This window comes from Cariama cristata, unplaced genomic scaffold (assembly GCF_000690535.1).
Source record: "Cariama cristata isolate BGI_N322 unplaced genomic scaffold, ASM69053v1 scaffold4307, whole genome shotgun sequence".
Taxonomy (NCBI): domain Eukaryota; kingdom Metazoa; phylum Chordata; class Aves; order Cariamiformes; family Cariamidae; genus Cariama; species Cariama cristata.
The window spans coordinates 112799-133670 of record NW_009625943.1 but is presented as its reverse complement, the minus strand read 5'-3'; the positions used below and the strand labels follow the sequence as shown (position 1 = coordinate 133670).

Sequence of the window (20872 nt, the reverse complement as noted above, 5' to 3'; positions counted from 1 at the left end):
AAAACCTGTTTCCTTCTATGTCCATGGACTCCATGGGTTTCTGCTGTTCATTTTTTTTCTGCATTATCGGTGTTTGAAAGACATAATTTATGATTTTTTTTTTCCTGCAATACAGAAATTAATACAGTCCTAGCACATAGGAGTAATTCTAAGTTAGGGAGTAGCATTCGAGGAGTAGAGAAATGTTGGATTTGGGTGTTCTTGTTTATTTTTATGGTTGTTTACTTAGCTGCTTTTTGTTTTAGGGATTGGAATGAAAACATACATTTACTTAAAGCTGTGAAGGCTATAATTATTGCTGTCTGCAAGTATTTTTCATTAGCAGTGGTAATACATGAAGTTGAAAGAATGCTTATTTAATGGTGTTCTATTGAAAAATTAATATGTATTAAAATATGTATAATGTATTTTCCATCTTGTCTGCCTGACATTAGTGAAAGATTGAACATTTGTTTTCTTTCTCTTTCTTTAAGATCTTGAAAACTTTACCAGGTCCTTGAGAGAGAAAACTACATGACACTACACCATGAGTGACAGTAAATGCGATAGTCAGTTTTACAGTGTTCAAGTTGCAGATTCAACATTTACTGTACTAAAACGTTACCAGCAATTGAAGCCCATAGGATCAGGGGCACAGGGCATTGTTTGGTGAGTAATAAATACTTTATTTAAATATAAAAAGCTATAAATATAAACCAAAATTTGAATGTATTCCTGATGGAGGTGCCAGAATGTAAAATACTGATGATAAGTTCTGTCTCTTGCTACAGGGTTATGAACTAAATAAATTCTAAAACAGCTGCTTGCTATAGTTCATGTGCAAACCTATTTTTTTGTTTTCAGGGAAAAACTAATATTTGGATAACTGCATAAATTAAAATGGTCAACAAATTTCCTTCTCGTTAACCAATTTATTTCTGTTTCTAGTTCTCACATTCCCCATGTAGTTATGATATTGCAGTGTAAGGTATGACAATGCGATGGTGAGAGATTCTGGGTTTTACTCGTTTCTTCATCATGGCCCCCTTTCTTCCCCCCCTTTTATTCCCGATCACTCCTGTCCATTTCTAGGAGCCATCAATGCAGTGCCTTGCCATTAACTGGCAGGATGAGGCAAATCAGTGTCATTGTCACTCCATGGATTAACCAGAAAGGGATGCTGTGTGAGGGGTTGGGCTGGCCGGCTCTTCCTTGGTGTGTCACCTCAGCTATGTGTCCAGCCTCCACTGGCCCAGGACGTGAGAGTCGTTAGTCTGATCCTGAACCTTAGTCTCTTGTATGGCACCACACCTCTGGGCCAGCTAAAGGTAAACACTTTCAAATGTTTTTTTTAGACTGCAGCAATCCATTCTGCACTACTTAGTGCCAGCCCATATTTTGTTGGGCAAAACTTACTTGGTAATAGCAGAAATGTTTGTTGGTGCACTTTTTAATTCCATACACGGGGAGCAAACAGATATGCTCAGGAACTCTCTAATCTTAGACTTAATCACAACACAGGGTGGGCTGTTCATGCTTTAAATCCAGTCTGCGGTTTCTCTTAGTCTATAAATTCTGCAGAATAAGTGTGATGACTCATGTATTGTGAGCAACTCCTTATACAGCACCTACCCATGTCTTTTTGGTCTTTTCATAACCATAATAAGTTTTAGATGTAGGAAGAGTGCATTTTTTGTGAGAACATTCCTTTGTTTTTAAAGTATTTAGATACCCCTATTGTCCTGCTAATAGGTGAAAAATAAGCAAAATGAGAACACTGTATTTCATTCTTCTTTAGTGGGTTGAGTGATGAAGGGATAGGCATACTAGATCTAGGTTATTGGTGTTTGGGTAAGATTTAGTATAGTGCTAACACTTTCCAGGTATAAATATGCTTAAAGTTATGCTTGTTCTAGATGGCATGCAGGAATTTAGGGGGGTTGTAAGAGTTTCTCCTTTCATCACAAGTAGTGGGTTTCTAAACTATATGACTTAAATTGGGTGTCTGCTTCAAAATGAAGTTTGGGAAGTGTTAAGGTCAATGTTTTGGGAGGAAGAAGGAATGATCTGATTTATTGACTTGTTTTGAGAATACTTGATTTATGAAACAACAAAGTGAAACATTGTGTAAATTTTCATCTTCATGTGAAATATCTGAAAACAAAGGCCAAGTCGAAGAGGGTGCAAAATCTTAATTTCTCCTAAAATTTCTTGCAGTACACAAAGAAAAGTTACAAAATAGTAGGATGTACAATGTAGAAAACTTGGTGTAAGATGAGTGCTATCCTGTCATGTTTGGCTGGAAAAACTGTCAAGTCATTAGTGTGGCACACAGATGTGGTGCTTTTTTTTATCATCCAGTGTTTAACATAAAAATTAGGGAAAGTATTTCTGGAGTTTTGTGTGTGGATTTTATTTTTTGGTGAGAAATTTTTAATACCATGTGTGTCACTTCAGCTAGGAGAGGACTGAATTTTGCTATTTTTTTCTCAGAATAGTAATGGGAAACTCCATTGGTATTGCTTCTGCTTAGTTTTCTCTTTGATATTAAAATGTAGGAAAATAAGTAGTTTTAAAAATACATACTTAGGAAAAGTGATAAATGAAAGCTCTAGGAAGATGGAAAAGTAACTTGGTTGTTATGCATATGGTATTTCTAGCTCGCACTGCAAACAGGCTAGGAGAGAAATTGGATATAGCTTTTGTATTTTATATTTTATATACAAAGTACACTTTTATATGTGACTTTCTGCACTTCTTTGTTCCTAAGTATTAATATATTTGAAGTCTTGTAATCTATTTAGGACTGAATAATCACACAAAATTATGCTTTTGAAATAATTTTTGTCTTCAACTTCCTGACATCTTTTTTCCTTTCTTGTCCTTGATATCATAAATTTTCCAATGAATCTGATTTTTCTGCCCTAGCAAATTTCTTTTGTCCTGCAATGCAGCAAAACCATGATCTTATAAATAGCACAGCTTTAACTGTGTTGATAATTTTACTTACAGTTGCAGTTGAAGAAACAGTTGGGATAAGTTTGTTACTATTTGCAAAACTATCACAAGTGCTGTGAAGACCCTGTTACAATTCACCATGATCAAATTGGAATCCGTGTTATACAATGGGATAGAGATTGAGATTCTTCCATGATATCAAATGCTGAAATAATTTGTAAACATTCTGTTAGTAGCCAAGGCAGTAATTGGGTAGACTCTAGCAAATCTGCTTTTTAAAAATCTGTGCCTGAAACAGTTGCTGTGATGAAAAAGTTTCTTTTGAATTCAAATCAGCAGGGATGGGGAAAGAAATTTAACACCAATTACATCCATAATTTTTTTTTTTTCTTTTATATAAAATGAGGTGATATTTAGAAGTGTGGTCTTGGTGGTAATAGAGGTTATCTTATCTTTTTTTTTTTCTTGGTAAATTAAAGAAAGGCATGCTCACACAATTTTTTATAAATTTTTTTTTCTTTCTTCTACCAGTCTGTTTTTAATTCTTCCCCTTGGATTGTGTAGATACCAGACAGCTTCTTTTTTTTTTTTTTTGAGTTCTGAAATAAGAGCAAAATTTTTGAGCAAAATAAGAGGTTCAGGTGGAGTTCTTCATATGTGCTCAGACTGAGCCGTACCATATTTGTCAGCTGACCTGTGATTGACTTGAACTACTAATTCATGCAGATCCTGTTGGTTATTGATTTTTTTAATACTAATTCCCAGGTGTAGTTAAAGTCATTAACATATGCAAAACTTTATAATTTACATCTAACATCTTCTAGGTGCGTTGAATACTGAAGCATCAATGCTTTCATATTTGGGAGGAAAATAATTTCTCCAGTTGTCTGGCCAGTTGCCTTCCTCCCATTTTGTGTTTTGTTTTGCACAGACATAGAGACTTTAAATCTGAGAGCGATTGTATCATTGAACAATGACTTACGTATTTCACAGAACTAAAGCCGAAATAAATGCTAGCGAGCCTTTAGTGCAAGTGGCACATTGATTCAAATTTGGGGCAAGTAATTTGGGACATGCCTCCAAGAAAACACAACATCTCATGGGTAAACCCTGTTTTGTGGTAGTATTGCTTTTTGCAGTCAGGAAAGCAATGACTTGATGCTGGTAAACTTCATATAATTTGAGTATTGTTGTTGTCACAGGGGAGCTGTACTTTTTGTACTTTTTGTAAAAGTACTACAATATGATGGTCCTTTTAAGTCTGGTATTGTACATATCTTGATGAGATAGGGAAGGAGCTCACAAAGAGCTTAAATACGCTTGGAAATGTATGTGAAAGAGAATTCTTTCCTACCTTATAAAAGTAACATTAAATGGAAATAGAGTAATGTGGGAATCCTTATTTAAAACTGAAACTATTTAAAGATTGGAACTCTTGAGTAGTTTGTGGTATGAATTCATATTTATTTTGCCAAATAGTCTGTGTGTTAATAACAAAGAATGTTCCCACTTTAGTCTTGTTCTGCCTATACAGATAATTTAGCTTTAGGTTCTTACAGCTAGTAAAGCAAGTTTACACCTCAATCTCAAACTGCAGAGGGAAGGCACAAGCACAACTGAAAAACAAGATAAAATTAATGGTCACATTCACTTTGAAACACTTTATTGCTCCCTGCAATCTGAGTTTTCCATATTTCTCAATTCTATGGATTTTTTTATTTTTTTTTCCCCATCAAATCAGATGATGAATGTAATTTACTGCTAGGCACTACAATTGTTTGTAGTTGTAAACCATCCACATACAGGAGAGTATTGATGCTTGCAAAATGGACCACGGAGACATGGTTGTGACTCTCCTTTAGCAAAGACAAATTTCTATTGCAAATACTAAATGATTGTTAGTCAGCAAGCAAAAATACTCTAAATATACAGATTACATAACTGAAATGCTTCTTGATTTCAAATAAGCTTAAAATGTTTTTAGATCTTGCAGTTTTGAATGTGAGTCTTGAGTCAGCAGATTTGGTCTTAAGACAGAAAGGAGGGCAGGAAGACTTCTGAGTGTCAGTGACTTCTGTTTAACCTATTTGTATTTATTAAAGGCTGTGTGGATTTTAAAGGGTGCTTGTTTTCTAAATGAAAATTAGATGAAGTTAGTATAAACAGCTTAGTGGATATGCTTTGTCTCAAACCTTGATTTCTTTCCTCACTCGCGTGTCCCTTTTGCACCCTCCTCTCCCTCAAACAGACTTCAGCTTAAGTTGTTTGTCTTTGAAAACTTCTAGTGCTGCGTTTGATACAGTCCTTGGAATAAATGTTGCTGTAAAGAAGCTGAGTCGTCCTTTTCAGAATCAAACCCATGCAAAAAGGGCTTACAGAGAACTTGTTCTTTTAAAATGCGTCAATCACAAAAATGTAAGTTTGGCTTTATATTTCTTTCCCCCATTACTGTCAGTTGTCAAAAAAGCTGTAAAGATTGCTATGGTTAGTGGAGTTCTCCACAACGTGTGGTTAAGTTCTTGGGTGAGCTGTTTGGAGTATGTATGAAGTGCCAGGAGGAGAAGGTTTTTGCTGTGTTGTTGGTATAGGTTTACCATCAGTGTCAGCTTTATAGACCTGTCCTTGCTGTGTTGCATTTGCCCTGTTAAGCTGTACTGCAGCAAAGCCTGTTTGGCAGTGGGTTTGTTTGTGGGTTTGGCTTTTTGTAACTGCACTGTAGTTAAATCTGAGCTTAGGCAAGGTTTTTATTAAATACAGTGTTTAACTGGTGGGGTTTGTAGGGGTGCAGCACTGTCTAACAATTTATTGGTAAACAGAAGTGAATTACTATGGACAATACAAATATATTTTAAAATCTTTGAGCCTTCTAAAATAACAAGCCTTAATGTCAATCCTTCAGTGTTCAAGTATGAGAACATAAGGTTTATGTGACTGTTATGTTCTGATACTAACATGAACTAGAAACATTGCTGGTCATTGAAGTTGGGCCCTCAGGTCTCAAACCTCCTGGAGTCAATTAGCCTTTTAGGATTGGTTTAAGTAAGCTTTTGGTGAAGTCCAGAAATAGCAGAATAAAAGCAAGGTGGTTATTAAGGATGACAGTACAGTAATTTTAGCAGTTCTTCTGGAAATAGTATGTGATAATCTAAGTTTAATGGGATGGCGTGGGGTACCTCTGTGTATGTGTTGTTGGACAGCCTTGCTTAAAATTCCTTGCACATCATGTGATTTAAAATAAGAGATTATTATTTATGGGGAAAAAATGGGGTGTATTTCAGGCACTGGGGAGGGAGATAGAAGGTGTCATATAACTTTAAAAAAGAAAGAAGTCATTTTGTCCTGTCTTAGTTCCTTTGGCATACAAACTGCAGTTTTGAACTATTTCTGAATTGGCAGTTTTTCAGCACATGTGAATTAAGCGAAGCCAAGTAACATTCAAATTGTATATAGTCACAGTGTGCATTTGATTTTCAGTAGTAACTTCTGCAATAGTGGGGTTTTATGTGAATTAAAGTGGAAGTTTCTTCTAATGTTTCTTTTTATTTCATAGATAATTAGTTTATTAAATGTATTTACACCACAGAAGTCACTAGAAGAATTTCAGGATGTGTAAGTACTAGATTTTTGTTTTAATTTTCCTGCCAAATACTGGCCTAAGGCCTGGAGCTATATTTCCAGTATCCTACAGACTTCACATTTTGAAAATAAAGCATAGCTAAAAGCTGAATTTAGCCTTTAATTAGTCTTTATTTCTAGATTTCTTTAAGAAAGACCAAGAAAGTTGTTTCACTACATGCATAAGATGGAAGTGGGAAATAAAAAACGCTCTTTACCTTTTATTCATCTGTCTGCCATACTCTGTTGATTGCATATGTGTCTGGTTTGTGTGCATTGTCCCTTAGCTAAATGAGTGAACTCAGGATAACAACTTGGTCTGGATAACCTGATAGCATTTTTTTTTTTTTTTGCTGTACCAATCACATCAGCACAACAGTATTTTTGAACTCAATTAACAACTGAATAAATTTCTTTTTTATGCAAGCTATGTTAATTGGTCTAGAAAGGATTCATGGTGCTTTAATTGGTGGGGTATTCTTAGGTTCCAGTGAACATGCTGTTGTGGTTTGTGAATGGGCTTCTTGGGTAAATGGGAAGCGTATGTGTCTGAAGTGGGTAGGCAGATGATATTTTTAAATTGAAAATGAATCATTCCTTCTTAGTTCTTACTGTGCTTTTCTTAATTTTCTTATTTTTTTAGTTAAAATACAGTGAAAGGAATACATTTTGATACATTATCTGCAATTTCTGCATCAATTTCAATCAGTCTTACTTTTTCATGCTGCATAAACTCAGAATTATTCTTTATTACTGTATATAAAACTAGTGGAATTCTAGTCTCTTGTGATGGACTATGGAACACTTTATTTTTAACAGTAAGACTATTTGAATAGATAATAATTTAATTTTGAAACTGTGGTCATGCATGATTGGTTTTTTAATCATAAGCTGTTTGACACTTATGTTAGCAAAGTAGTTGACTTTTATTAAACATCTCTCATGCGAAGTTTAAACCTGATATGAAAAGTAAGATTCGAGTTTTCTTAATGCTTGCTTTCTTGTGCTTTAGATATTTGGTTATGGAGCTGATGGATGCAAATTTGTGCCAGGTTATTCATATGGAATTGGATCATGAAAGAATGTCTTATCTTCTTTACCAAATGCTATGTGGTATCAAACATCTCCACTCAGCTGGTATCATCCACAGAGTAGGTAGTATTAGATCATTAACAATACTCTTTATGAACACAGATGTTCTTATGAAACAGGGGGCAAGGCAAGGGGTTGCTATTTTGTAAGTTTATATTTCTTTCAATCATAAGAATGTTATTAAACCTGAAGATTGTTTTTAGTTCAAAGATAAAAACTGTATTGTAAATAGGTCTTAAATCAGGTTAGCTCTGTGGATTTAACTAGTGCTGAACTGATTAAAAGAATAAAACATGAATATCTGTGGACCTTTCAAATTACTAAAGAAGGAATCTTTAAAATGTAGTATTTACCTCTTAAATATCTCTATCCTTGGAGATATTCAAAAGCTGCCTGGACATGGTCCTGGGCAGCTGGCTGTAGGTAGCCCTGCTTGAGCAGGAGAGTTGAACCAGATGACCTCCAGATGTCCCTTCCAACCTCAACCATTCTGTGATTCTGAAAACTAAAGTTTGTCAATGATCAGAATTTCAAAGTCCTATGCAGACTTCATATCTCTCTCTGCTTTTGTGATTCTGCTGCTACTCTTTTTTTTCTTTTTTTTTTCATGACTAGCCTGTTTGATGGTTCTGCTTGTTTTCTGTTCCTTTCCTTTTCTTCCCCTACTTCCTGGACACACTTGCCTTTTAAATTTCTTTCTTTTTTGCCTGGTGGCTGAACGCTCTGTCCAATTCTAGTTTAATGTGCTTTTTTCTTTATGTTCAATCCATGAACATAATTAAGAAGCTGTATAAATTACAACAGATCTACTTCCTTACTTTGCTGAGAAAAACCTACCATGAAAATCCTGTGGTAGCTTAAGTCTGTATCCAGATAGTCTTGGTACTGAGGTTTCCTAAAATAATGGAGTAAGGTATGTAAGAGGCTGAAGTGGGGAGGGCTGGAACTCCAGCTGAACTCCACCTGACATGTTGACTGTGATTTTGGAGCTAAAGGGGAGACACAATATTTGCTGAGAAATTTGAGCTCATAGGAGCTAACAGAGCGATCAGCAGAACTGATACTGGTTGGACAAGAAAATGGGCAATGAGAGGAACCACACTGTGAATAGCTGAAGAGAGATGTGAAGTTTATTTGAATGGAGAAGCTAAAGTGGTGAGCATTAGGTTGGGTTAGTTTGGGGTCAAAACAAAATGACCTTTCTGGAGTGGAAACTCTTGATTAGATTGAGAGATTTGGTTTTGAAAAGAAACCAGACTAGGAAAGGAATGGAATAGTCGGAATTACATGTAGGAATTACTCAGAGTCTGTGACCAAACAGAGCAAATTCAGTAGCATTCTGTGGAAGATTTGTTGCCTTCCTGAAATATGCAAACCCATGTGAACTATTTGCACATCCCCATCTCCTTTAAGAAAAGGAAGTTCTGTACTTGAGAACGTCGTTCCTTTTCCCTAACTGTGTATTCCTTTGGGTGCAAGACTGACTGTTCCCATGAGGCATATCTCCTAAAGTATTTTATTTTGCTCTTCACCCATTGGGTAACTTTGTGTTTTCAGTACATCCTAATTCTGTGAAATTTGCTAATCACTATAACGCAGGTGGCTTATCTGTCATTAACAAATAAATTTATTAATGCTTTGTGTGTTGTTGGGATACTCCTTTTCCTACAGATGCTTGACTAATTCATGATATTGTCTTTAGGATCTGTGCCCTAATAATGACAGTACTTGGAACACAGTCGTCTTTACCATGCAACTATTCATACGCGAAATAGGTCCACTTAATGTGTTAAAGGAAGCAGATATATGTACACATTGTGCATATATACACAGAGCATTATGTAACTGACTATACTATCAGTGCACAACTGGGTAAAATAAGACTCTGGAGACAACTTTGATTCTGGTTTTCAGTGATTTTTTTTTTTTTGAGTACTTAGCTGTGTAGCATTTAACTTGTCTCTGGTCTGTGTATAAATAAGCAGACACATCAGAGCAGGAATATGTGGTTGTTAATAAAGTGAATTGGTGGCGTATATTTACTGTGGAGTGGTGTGTGTGCATTATTCTCTATGTTGATCCTTCCTTAACTGAAATAATTTCTTGTTAGGATTTGAAACCCAGCAACATAGTAGTAAAATCAGATTGTACGCTCAAAATCCTTGATTTTGGACTGGCAAGAACAGCATGTACTAACTTTATGATGACTCCGTATGTAGTAACGCGGTATTACAGAGCACCAGAGGTTATTCTTGGAATGGGATATAAAGAGAATGGTAAGTTGCTGGAGTAACACTTTAAATCTTTTGTCTATAGCATATCTGTCTCGGAACGTAACAGCTTTAAAAGGAGGAGGAAGGGCTGGTTTCCCCCTGCCATGTCTGTTTTTAAAGTATGTTAATCATGGTATTGGAAATAACAAAAGTTACACTGTAATAATTTTGGAGAATACAATAGTTTTCTGCTCTGGGTCCCTATCTCCATTTACCATATACTGCTCCCTCTCCCCTGCTGTTGTTACATCTTTTCATGTGTTGTCCTGTTGCCATTTTTTTTATTCTACAAAAAAATGTTGAGACACTTATGCTGGACGATATAAAAACCAACCATCAATATATAAACAATAAACCCTTTTATCAATGTGATTTTATTCTGAAGCATCTTCTTTTGACTGTCTGTCTGATTATTAAAATCTATTTCAGTTCCCTGTCATAAACCATGCCTTATACTCTCTTAAATCTGCATAACATTCAGAGGCTGGCTGTTATATTATTAAAAACAACACAGCTATAATATATTGAACGTTCAGCCAACAAAATTGCTGGCAAGGAAATTGTCCTTGACTTGCATTATTGGGGGTTTTACCTGCTGATTTTTACTAGCTGTGGAGTATTAGGATACCTCCTCTGGACTTCTGTGCTAGTATATCTTTTTGCTTTATCTCAGGGGCTTGGGGATACCATGCTTTTGGTATACGTGTGACGTTGGCTGTGTAAAACAAGGGACTTGCAGGACCTTGCTGGGCCACTGATAATGAAAAAACCCCTTTCGTTAATGTGCAAGGCAGCTTGTCATACAGCAAGTGCTGATGTGCATCAGAACTTTAGTAGAGGTTGTTCTAGATGGGACAAAAAATAAATTATCTTCGGGACTGTAGGAATACAGTGTGAGCTTACGAATAAATAATTGTGGTATTTAAAAAAACCTCTTTAATCTTTTGTCCTTGTTGCACCTAACGTATGATAGTGGATATCTGGTCTGTTGGGTGCATTATGGCAGAAATGGTCCTCCATAAAGTCCTGTTCCCAGGAAGAGATTGTATCCTTCTTCACTGTCGTTTCAGAAATGTAAACACTTGATTATGTTTTACAAAATGCTGATAACAAAATTTAGCAACAGTCAGTTGGTGTTGATATGATTGGAAATTCATGTTAGCAGTTTGGTTTTCCACATTGTTGTGTTTTATTGTAGATGCTAGATGTTTTTGTTTGTTTTCCTCACTTTTGTTCACAATACTTCATAATTTGATCATTTCATTTTTACTTTCAGTTGATATCTGGTCAGTTGGGTGCATCATGGGAGAATTGGTGAAAGGTTGTGTGATATTCCAAGGCACTGATCGTATCCTTCCCTAGTCATCCTTGAATCCCATTCCACTTCCAACAGAAATACAATTATTTTGATCTGTATAAGTATAAAAACATAAACAATATTTTCAATAATATGTTTTAATAGATCTACTGTACTATTTGAAATTAGTGTCACTAACCAAATTGTTGAACTTTCCATTTTATTTTCTTAGTAGACTATATGTAATGTAATTTGTACTGGTTGAATACGTAGGATTTATATCAAGAGCTGCAGCTTTTGTAGCTCAAAAAAGGATACTGTTAGGTTTAAAAAATAAGTAGTAGTAAGTGTATTTTCTTACTCTTGTTGTTTGTAGATAAGTATTATAAACAAAAGCCTACAAAGTTATTTTTTACTATGCATGGATTTTGCTTACTATTTGTTTGAACAGTAGACTTTTTTTATTGTACAATTTTTTGAGTTTCAATCAGATTTTTTTTCTTGCTTGTTAGCACTTGCCGGGCAACAGTGTCCTAATTGCAAGCACACTGCATGAGAAATCTTTTTTTATTACTATTATTTAATATAAAAAGAAAACTTTTTTTCATTCTCTGAAAATTTTTTTTGGACTTACTTTTTTTTATAAGATTGTTATTCCTCCATTTCTCCGTCCAATATTTTTGACCCAGATTTGTCTTCATAAAATTTTGCTTTCTTGTACGATAGTAATTGTAGGAAATTTTACTGTATTAAAAACAAACAAAACCCTTATAGATACGTTTTCGTGCCTTAGAGATTGGAAATCTCAATAATACCTCACTGGATCACAAACAAGTCTTTACACTGTATTAAGTGAACAGAAGTGATCGTTTAATAAAGTAAATGTTCTTTGAAGATTTTGATGCATTTAAAAATATTTCCCTAGAAACAAAATTCAAAACATTTAACTCATTATGAAGTTCCAATTATAAAAATTGGAGGAAAACCAATTTTATCCTTTATAAATAATATCTTATGAAGTAGTAGTGTTGTAGGACTAAACATTAAAAATTGATCAGTAAATAAATAGTACCCAGACAATGTAATTAAACCACAATTGCCAGTTATGACCATAGGTCTTAAGAAGCTGTAGCTACTTGTGGTCCAAGATTTTGAAGAAAGTATCATATTTTTGCAGGTCAGCAAGGAAGAGTTGAGTCCACCACTAAGGATATCAAGTACATGTTGAGATACCTATGTATCTTATAGAGGAGGACTTTCAATTTTAATGCTAAATTTCATGACACTAATCTTCAGCAGTTGATCATGCATTCTTTAGTAGTACAAATGATTAATTGTTAAGTAAGTCTTCTTGTTTTCCACCTTTCTTCCTTTCTATACTTATTGTTTTACCTTTTGAAGCCTTCAGACCAACCTAACACAATTCTTCATGTATGTTATGTGTCTTTCACCTGCATGTTAGCATGGACTATTTTGATTTATTCATGAATAAATGGAGGAAATTTTGTCCATACTTGTTGATTACACAAGTTATCATTGTGGTTCTCTGGAGATCACTGAAGTGCCACCGGTCTATGTTTCAAGGAGTCTTCTCCCCCGATATCTTGTCGAAGTGCATAGCTGTGCTTACATGGTTTCTTACTTCTTGTAAGACTTTCAGTTCTCTTTAATGTGAAATACTGATAACTGTTTGTGTTCTTGAAACTTTTCCTGAGTGATAACTGCTTCAGTCAGATTGTAATTTTCTTTTACCTTCAGCTGCAGGATTGTTTTGACAGTGTGTTTTATGGGTGATGCTAGCATGCATGGCCATGAAGCTTTCCTTTTTTGGGGGGCAGGTTGTGTTTGGGGTTTTTTTGGTTGTTTGTTTAACTTAAATTTTAAAATGTCTTAGTATTTGGGCATTTAGAGCAAGGAACCTGGTTCAGCATGTTGCCTAATGATGTGCCCTTGAGTATCTTCAGGAAAACTTACTCTTAGACTCAATCGTTTGTATTTTCTGACAGGGATTGCTGGGATACTTGGAGCAGTGCTCTGGTGGAATGAGATGCTCTGTGTTGCCAAGGCAATGGATGCACTGAATGTGCTCCTGACTGGTGCTATGGAGGCCTGAGTTACTGGCAATTGCTGGAAATTGCACTGGAAATGAGAAATGTAGAAAAGCAAGGCATTGTAGATACCTAAGATGAAATAATGGAAAGCCTAGGAGCACCAGAGTGGTTTTAATGCTTTTTCTGCCCAGGTGGTGAAGGAAACTTAATTGCCTGAATGATGTGAAAAGCATGAGAAGGTATTCATGCTTTCTTGGGAAAAATCGTGCTTTATTGTGATTATATTAAGGACTCTGTTTTCAACTTCTCTTCTTCCAGCGTCCGCAAAAATAGGCAGATACACTTGGCATGGGCTAAACATCTGGTTACTTCTGACCCTGAGGTTACTAGAACAGGAAGGGTGGTTTTGTCTGCAGGTTGCAAGGTTATTTGTATAGCATGCTCTGCATGCTTTACGTTGAAATTAAGGTTTTCTTTGGGTTTCTGATAAGAGACTTAGCTTATTTCAAGTCCAACCCTATACTGAGGATTTTTTTTTCCCCAATTTTCAGTATCAGCACTTTGGAGCAATCCAACTGAGGTGGTTTTTTCCTGTTTTTATTACTAAAGTGGGATAGGTCATTAAGTTTTCCTGCCCTCTCCCCAGTGCTCTGAGACCACAATAGACTGGACTCTAACTTGATTAACTGACTAACCAGACTGCTGTTACTCAAACATAAAGCAGCATCTTGAATTTAGATTGGTGGAGATCTCACCAGTTTTCCAGCTGGGATCAAAATTTCCTGATGTATGTTAAAATTTTCTTTGTATGTGCTTTGTTTTAGCATGAGAGTTAACAATATTGACCTCTTAATTTTGATTTTAATATAGTTTTTTCCATTGGAATTTATTCAATAAGCAAATATAATTTTCAATCAAAAGTCTAAAGTCTTAGCATGAAGCAGTGACTATGCATATATTTCTAGTTGTATTCTTGGCACACTAACTGAAATAAAAGCACCTCAGTGCTTTTTAAATACATCTTGATTCAAAGTGCAGCAAATTTGTTGTTTTGTTAGAAAATCTGTCTATGAGAATGGATAGGTTGAAGTGCTAGATTATGAATTTAGCTATGAATGTTTGCAAGGTCGATGGCTAGACTCTGTTGGAATTGCACATTCTTTTTATCAGGAAAAACTGTAAAGTGTAAATCTGAGTAAACTTAAATATCAGGAATACTAATGCAGTGTCTTCTCAGTGTGATAAATGAGCTTTGTTATCCCGACTAGGCTCGTTCAGAGCAGACTGTGGTATCTTTGTAACAAGTGTCACCATGTCTAGGGGAAATACCTTCACTTGAAAGAGGGAGAAGGAACAGTCCAGAAGAAATGTGAGAGACAATTTCAACTTGCAACTTGTAAATGCAATTCCTATAAAATATATAAATTGTGAATTTAAGAACAGAGTCATCTTTGAGTGTTACCACAGTTGATACACTTTGACAATAGAACCTGCTGAAACAGTACAGGAGTCTGGATTCACTTCAGAACTCCTTTGAACCTTTTCTGAGGTTGAAAATTAAAAACCAAAACAAACAACAACACCCCCGCCCCCCCAAATGCTACAACCCAAAGCCTAATTTCCTTAAGAGACAGGCACAAAATTCTTTACTTTGAATTGGATGTATTTGTGCTTTAGGTTTTTTCATCTATTTTTCCCTGCATTCAGGAATCTTCAATGTTGATAGTATTATGTTGTACTTCAGAAGATTCAACAGCAGCCTTTCTTTTCTGTTCTTATAGTTGTTTTGCTATGGATACAGCTGCCAAATAAAGCTTCTTTTGGAGTCCAAAAAAGTATTGCTTTCCATACTAGCCAATAGGTAATAATTAGCAAAAGATACTTAAGCATAATGCATTGTGCAGCACTTCTAGCCTGTGCTTAAGATTACAAAATCTGAATCTTATTTTTATGTCAATCTAACTTTTTGCATGGCATCTCAGGATACTGTTGATGCTAGAATGAATCTCATACCTGTGTCCTTTGTTCAAGTTTTCATTAACTTTTCAGATTTCTGTAAGTGATATTTTTGTATAGTGCAGACTTCAAATTCTTCAGCTGATTTTCCTAAAGATGTGGTGCAGATATTGATCAATGGAATAAAGTTATTGAACAATTAGGAACACCATCAGCAGATTTCATGAAGAAACTACAACCTACAGTGAGGAATTATGTAGAAAACAGGCCAAAATATCCCGGTATTAAGTTTGAAGAGCTCTTCCCAGACTGGATATTTCCATCAGAATCTGATCGTGACAAGTTAAAAAGTAAGGCGAGTTTTTTCTCTTTTTTTTTTTTTTTAAAGATGCTAGTTTAAAATGTCTGCAGTACACTTAATTAAAACAACTAATATAAAATGTTTATCGCAATGTGTCAACATTAGAAGTTGTATACCTTCTGTGTCTTTCATTTATGACATGTCCTGGAATCTTAGTAGTAGTCATTAAATACAGAACTATTTCCCTGTCTCCAGTATTCTGTTTAATTTTCTTTGTTCTAATCCCTTGAATAATGTCTGTCGCTTAAATGTTCTCTGAAAGTAGTACTTGTTATGGAGGTTATTTGTAATTATCTTTTTCTAGTTGATAGGTGCATATAACTCATTTTGACTATACTTTGACTTTAGATAATTACTGAGAAAATGGAAAAAAAAAAAAGCCACCTTATTAGATTATCTAGATGGTCAAAATTTTTTTTTATATAGAATAATCTGTTGTAGCCTATTTTATTATGACAACGATCATTCAGACAAAAAAGAAATGCCAGTGAAGTGCCACTGCAACAATGGGTAGCCAGTTATCGTGTAGTAACACCTGTAAAAGAAAAACTAATTTAATATTATAGGAATTGGATCATTACTGTACCAAGATGTATTTTTCATAGCTTATTAAAAATGTTTAGTGTGTTTTATGTTCAGTAGTTATTGCCAAATAAACTGTGACCCATGTAACAGCAGAACTGTTCAAAATTGAGGGTGATTGGTGTTAGCTTCAGGGTTTATTTTGGATAACAGCAAAATAACGTTTACACTAAAGGGGTGGGACCTTATTTTAAAAAAAAAATGTAGCTGTATAGGAAATCTTGGATTTGTGGGCTTGTTTTCACAGTGAAATCTGTTACAGTGTATGTCCTGTGTTCCCTGTATTCATTTCCTGTGTCAGATGTTAAACTGTGCGGCTCTTTTACATGTATGTTCTTTTCATTTTTACTTTCTAGCCAGCCAAGCTAGAGATTTATTATCAAAAATGCTTGTAGTAGATCCAGACAAGAGAATTTCTGTAGATGAAGCCTTACGTCATCCTTATATTACTGTCTGGTATGATCCAGCTGAAGCAGAAGCTGTAAGTTTGCATTTAAAATAAATTTTAAGATATCAGTTTAATAACTTTAAAGAATACCTTTAGTTTTAGTCAAAAGTATGCTTTGAACTCATTGTTTGGCTAGCAAAAGTCACACATAAAGACTTCAGATCAACATTAGGGGCAAAATCACCTGAAGAACAGCTGCTGGAGTGGAGTTGTAATTTTGAAAGTGGCTGTTGATAGTTCCTTTTACTTTACAGAAAGAGTTGCCTATGTGGTGGTAATCTGTGGCTTTTTGGAAAGGAAACTTTCTCTAAGGCCCCATAAAGCCTTACAATGAGTTTAATTCTAGTTGATGCTTTTAAACAGCCTTTCAGTGGGAGGCAGGACTTAAAAGCAAATTCTGAAGTTGTAAAATGAATATGTCTTTGAGGTATAGGGAAGAAAAGACTGCCAAAGATGAAGGTAAAAAAATGCTAAAAAAGTTGTAATTTTTAGGGGTTTTTTAGTTATGATTGGTTGTGTTAACCTGATGTGGTAGATACGCTATAGGCTTTCTTTTCTTTGTAGCCTCCACCTCAAATCTATGATGCACAATTGGAAGAAAGAGAACATGCAATTGAAGAATGGAAAGGTAAAAAGTGAGCATGACAAATGACATTTACTGTAATAACTTGTATTATTAATGTGTGGCTTGCAGTATGTTTGCTGGATTGTGTAACTGCCTGCAACCCAGTTATTCAGAACTATTCCAATTATGCAGTACTGCTTGTGGCAATGTGAAAAGAAATCAATAATGGAAAAATGTTCTATTTGGAGTGAATATATATGTGTGCGTATATGTACATATTTATACAAGTAACATTCTGAAGTCTGTTCAATGAAATGCTGCAGTTTTCTTTTCTTTTTTTTCCTTCCCTTCCTCTGAGTATTTTGTTATTCTTAAGTGTTTGTAATCTCAATGGTTTTTTCCTTGGTAGAAAATTCTCTGAAAGAGAAACACGTGCCTCTTGTCAGTGTGCATTATTTAGGCCATATGTCTTGACAATATTTACTAATTCATTTGTTCTAGATGTCTTAAATATCAGAAGAGTTTTTTGGTGTGGTGTTTTTTTTTCCTCTCATTGCTTATTTATTGACCAAATAGGTTAAACTGTTGACTTAAAAAAATAAACAGCATTGTGGTATTGAAATCAATTACACCTTATAATTTTAGTCAAAAACATTTAAGTCGTGAGACAGTTCAAATTTTAAGTGTCTGCTATCACAGGACCAAGAGAGATAGACATCTTTGCTGACTACTTTGAAAGCTGCTTGTTTTTGTAAAACAGCTTTACAAATTTCAGGTACTGATTCTGGCTTATATATATTTTCTTTAGGGCATGTCTGCACAGGTGTGCTTTAAATACTTTTGGATTAATGCAAGGTGGAAAATTAAAATGGAACCGTTAAATCTAATTGAATCCACTTGTAAATGTTGTTATTCAGAATTAAAGAGATCTTAATCTATTTAAATATTGCTACTCTTAGTTACATTAAGACTATGGGTACATACACAAGCTACTGTGAGTTAACTAAGGGTATAACTTAAAGTGTACCTGGTGCTTTGCAACAGTAATAATCCTTTTGCTTTAGAAGGGGCTGAGGTAAGCCATTGTGCATGAACCATACTACAGACATATCAAACAGAATAAGGGATGCTCCTTTAAAGTTACAGCTCTGATTTTTATTGTTGTTGTTTAGGATCCTGTATCTGAAGTTGTCCTTGATTAGTAAATGAGAGGTTTTTTTCATGCAATATTTTAATAGTTTGTTTAACCTACATCAAAATTTCCAGACTTTCCTCAATGTATCTATGGAGATTGTTCTTTAGGAATAATGATGTTTGTGTATGGTTTTGTTACCAAAGTAAAATTTCCATGGGGATTATCCATATGTGTTTGGGTGGGGTTTTTTAATCTAAATCCAATTTTGGGGTTGGTTTTTTTTTTTCAGTTAATATTAGTGCATCATAGGTATACATAAAGTTTTGGGGTGGGGTGGTTGTTATTTTTAAATGGACAGCTATTCTATCTATAAAACATGTTGATTTTGGTACTTGCTTAGTGTCTTTCTGTGATGCATAAAGGAAATCCATAGAATTCTCTAATCATTACTGTAGACCTTCCACAAAAAAAAAGTATGTGGAAGGAAAATAAATACCTATACAGTTGTACTTCCAGACTGACCTTTAACCATTTCATTGTACTTTTATACATATGTGAATTGTATACAAATCCTCTGCAGTCTTACAATGTTTTTTCTGTCTTTTCTCTCATTCTTCTCACCCTTGTCTCTTAAGAATTAATATACAAAGAAGTAATGGATTGGGAAGAAAGGAGCAAGAATGGTGTGGTAAAAGATCAGCCCTCAGGTTAGTCATTGTTTCAGTAGTTCTCCTGTAACTATGATACATAGTGCCGATCCGTTGCACTAGTGAATGAAGAAATCCTGCTTAATAATCCAGGTAGGCAAAAGTTTTGTTGTTCAAGACTTGATTCTGATCTGCTTTTGGAGGTTTTCATTGTTATGAAGTAAGTTGTAGGAAAACTTAAGTAGTCTTCTGTCCAGCACCTTGAGCTGCCTTCTCCCCAAAGGGCTCAGTCATCAAATGAAATAATCGATACCATGTTACATCACTTGCTGCATAGATATCTTTTATACTGAATGCTTATTCTGTGGCTCTGCATGAATGAGTCCCTTTCACATAGGGCTAAACATTGTTAGGGTTCCTTTAGAATAGTTAATAGTACAAAGTATTTATGCCCATGATTGAATCCTTGATGTTTGCTGCTGTTCTCTTGGTTCAGTAATTGTAATATTGTACTGTCTTTTATTAACTATATCTATTAGATTTCTTGATAGTCAGGTCACTATTCACATTATACAACCGCTGTCCATCCCCCTTCCTCCTCAGAGAGGGAGAAAAATAAAAATCTCTTCTCTTAATGTTCACCTCAAGTTTTGAGTGCTAGAGAACTTAGTGTTTGCTTTTGTACTGTTTATTAATTTCTTTATTTTCTAAGGATTTCTGTGGGGAAAGTGGTGCTCAGAGCCTAGAAGTGTGGTTATTTGTACCTGCAATATTGTCTTGCCTCAGATTTTATTATGTTTGGTTTACTTAGCACAGATGCAGCAGTGAATAGCAACACCAGTCCTTCCCAGTCATCATCTATCAATGACATTTCATCCATGTCAACAGAGCAAACATTGGCCTCAGATACAGACAGCAGCCTCGATGCCTTGACAGGACCCCTTGAAGGATGTCGATGATCAGCCAGGATTGCAGACTTGACTTTGGAAAAGAACTCTTGCTTCCATTGGGCCTGAATTGCTTGTGAGTTAATGGAACCAAGTAGAAAAACTCCATGTTCTGCATGTTCTGCTAAAGTAATGCCTGTATTTTTACTCAGTTGTTATGAAATTGCCTGCTTAATGTTGTAGAATGAAAGCAAATTAATGTCTAAAGAACAAAAATTTAAATTTAGACACTATTTTAGGCTTTTCCTTGTTTCAGCCTATTTCAGGTGAGCAGTTATAATAGACTTTTAGGCAATAACTCCTCTTAAGTGGGTTCATGAATCTTCAGTCCCAACTGGCAGGCTTCTGTGACACAATGGTTGTTTACATTTTAGTTCAGTATTGCTCATTAGTAGGTTTTTTGAATGTATAGTCTCTATGAAGTTTGTTTTAACGTGTGACTGGCAGTTTGCTTTATTTAACAACTGGAGTGCTATATGTTAAGTGTGAACTCACACATTGAACACTCTCAGTACTATGTTTAAAGGGCAGTTATTCTTCCACATAGCACTTTTTTTTTTATTGAGCCCTTTCTATCTTCACTTTCCAACAATTCTATCTTCTTGTAGAAGAGATAAACATGAAGTTTAAAGAATATAGCCATTACTTTATATTTCACCTATAAGTATGTGTGTCTAACTTTTTTTTTTAAATGTGGGTGGAAGATACAGTGGCTTAATTAAATCTTAAGGAAGGATGAGTGACTTATCTGTGAAGCAGTGCCTGTTTAGAAGAGGAGAGAGTGCTAAAATGTTCTGTATTTTCTAGCTTGTGATACTGGTCCTTTAACAAAAAACGACAGAAAAGGAAATTATCTGTGGTGCTCTTCATTCACTGCAAACTCTGATAAAAGGACAGATGAATTGGAGAGACTTGCAGCCTCAAACAGAGCTGCATAGATGTTTTCCATTTTTTTTAACGGGTCCA

General features: G+C 35.1%; 1 protein-coding gene across 3 annotated transcripts; it reads left to right on the top strand.

Annotated features, from left to right (window-relative positions):
* Window positions 1-472: 472 nt before the first annotated feature.
* Window positions 473-20122, top strand: MAPK9 (mitogen-activated protein kinase 9). Of its 3 annotated transcripts, none has more exons than XM_009703796.1 (11): window positions 473-648; window positions 5223-5352; window positions 6488-6546; window positions 7565-7703; window positions 9755-9920; window positions 11194-11265; window positions 15389-15571; window positions 16521-16645; window positions 17177-17240; window positions 18948-19019; window positions 19776-20122. In XM_009703796.1, the coding sequence occupies exons 1-11, from the start codon at window positions 527-529 to the stop codon at window positions 19916-19918; spliced, it is 1275 nt and encodes a 424-aa protein (XP_009702098.1). In that variant the 5' UTR covers window positions 473-526; the 3' UTR covers window positions 19919-20122. The 3 variants fall into 3 exon arrangements, with proteins under 3 accessions (XP_009702098.1, XP_009702100.1, XP_009702099.1); XM_009703798.1 differs by having other exon boundaries at window positions 19771-20122; XM_009703797.1 differs by lacking the exon at window positions 11194-11265 and adding an exon at window positions 10891-10962 and having other exon boundaries at window positions 499-648.
* The last annotated feature ends 750 nt before the right edge of the window (window positions 20123-20872 follow it).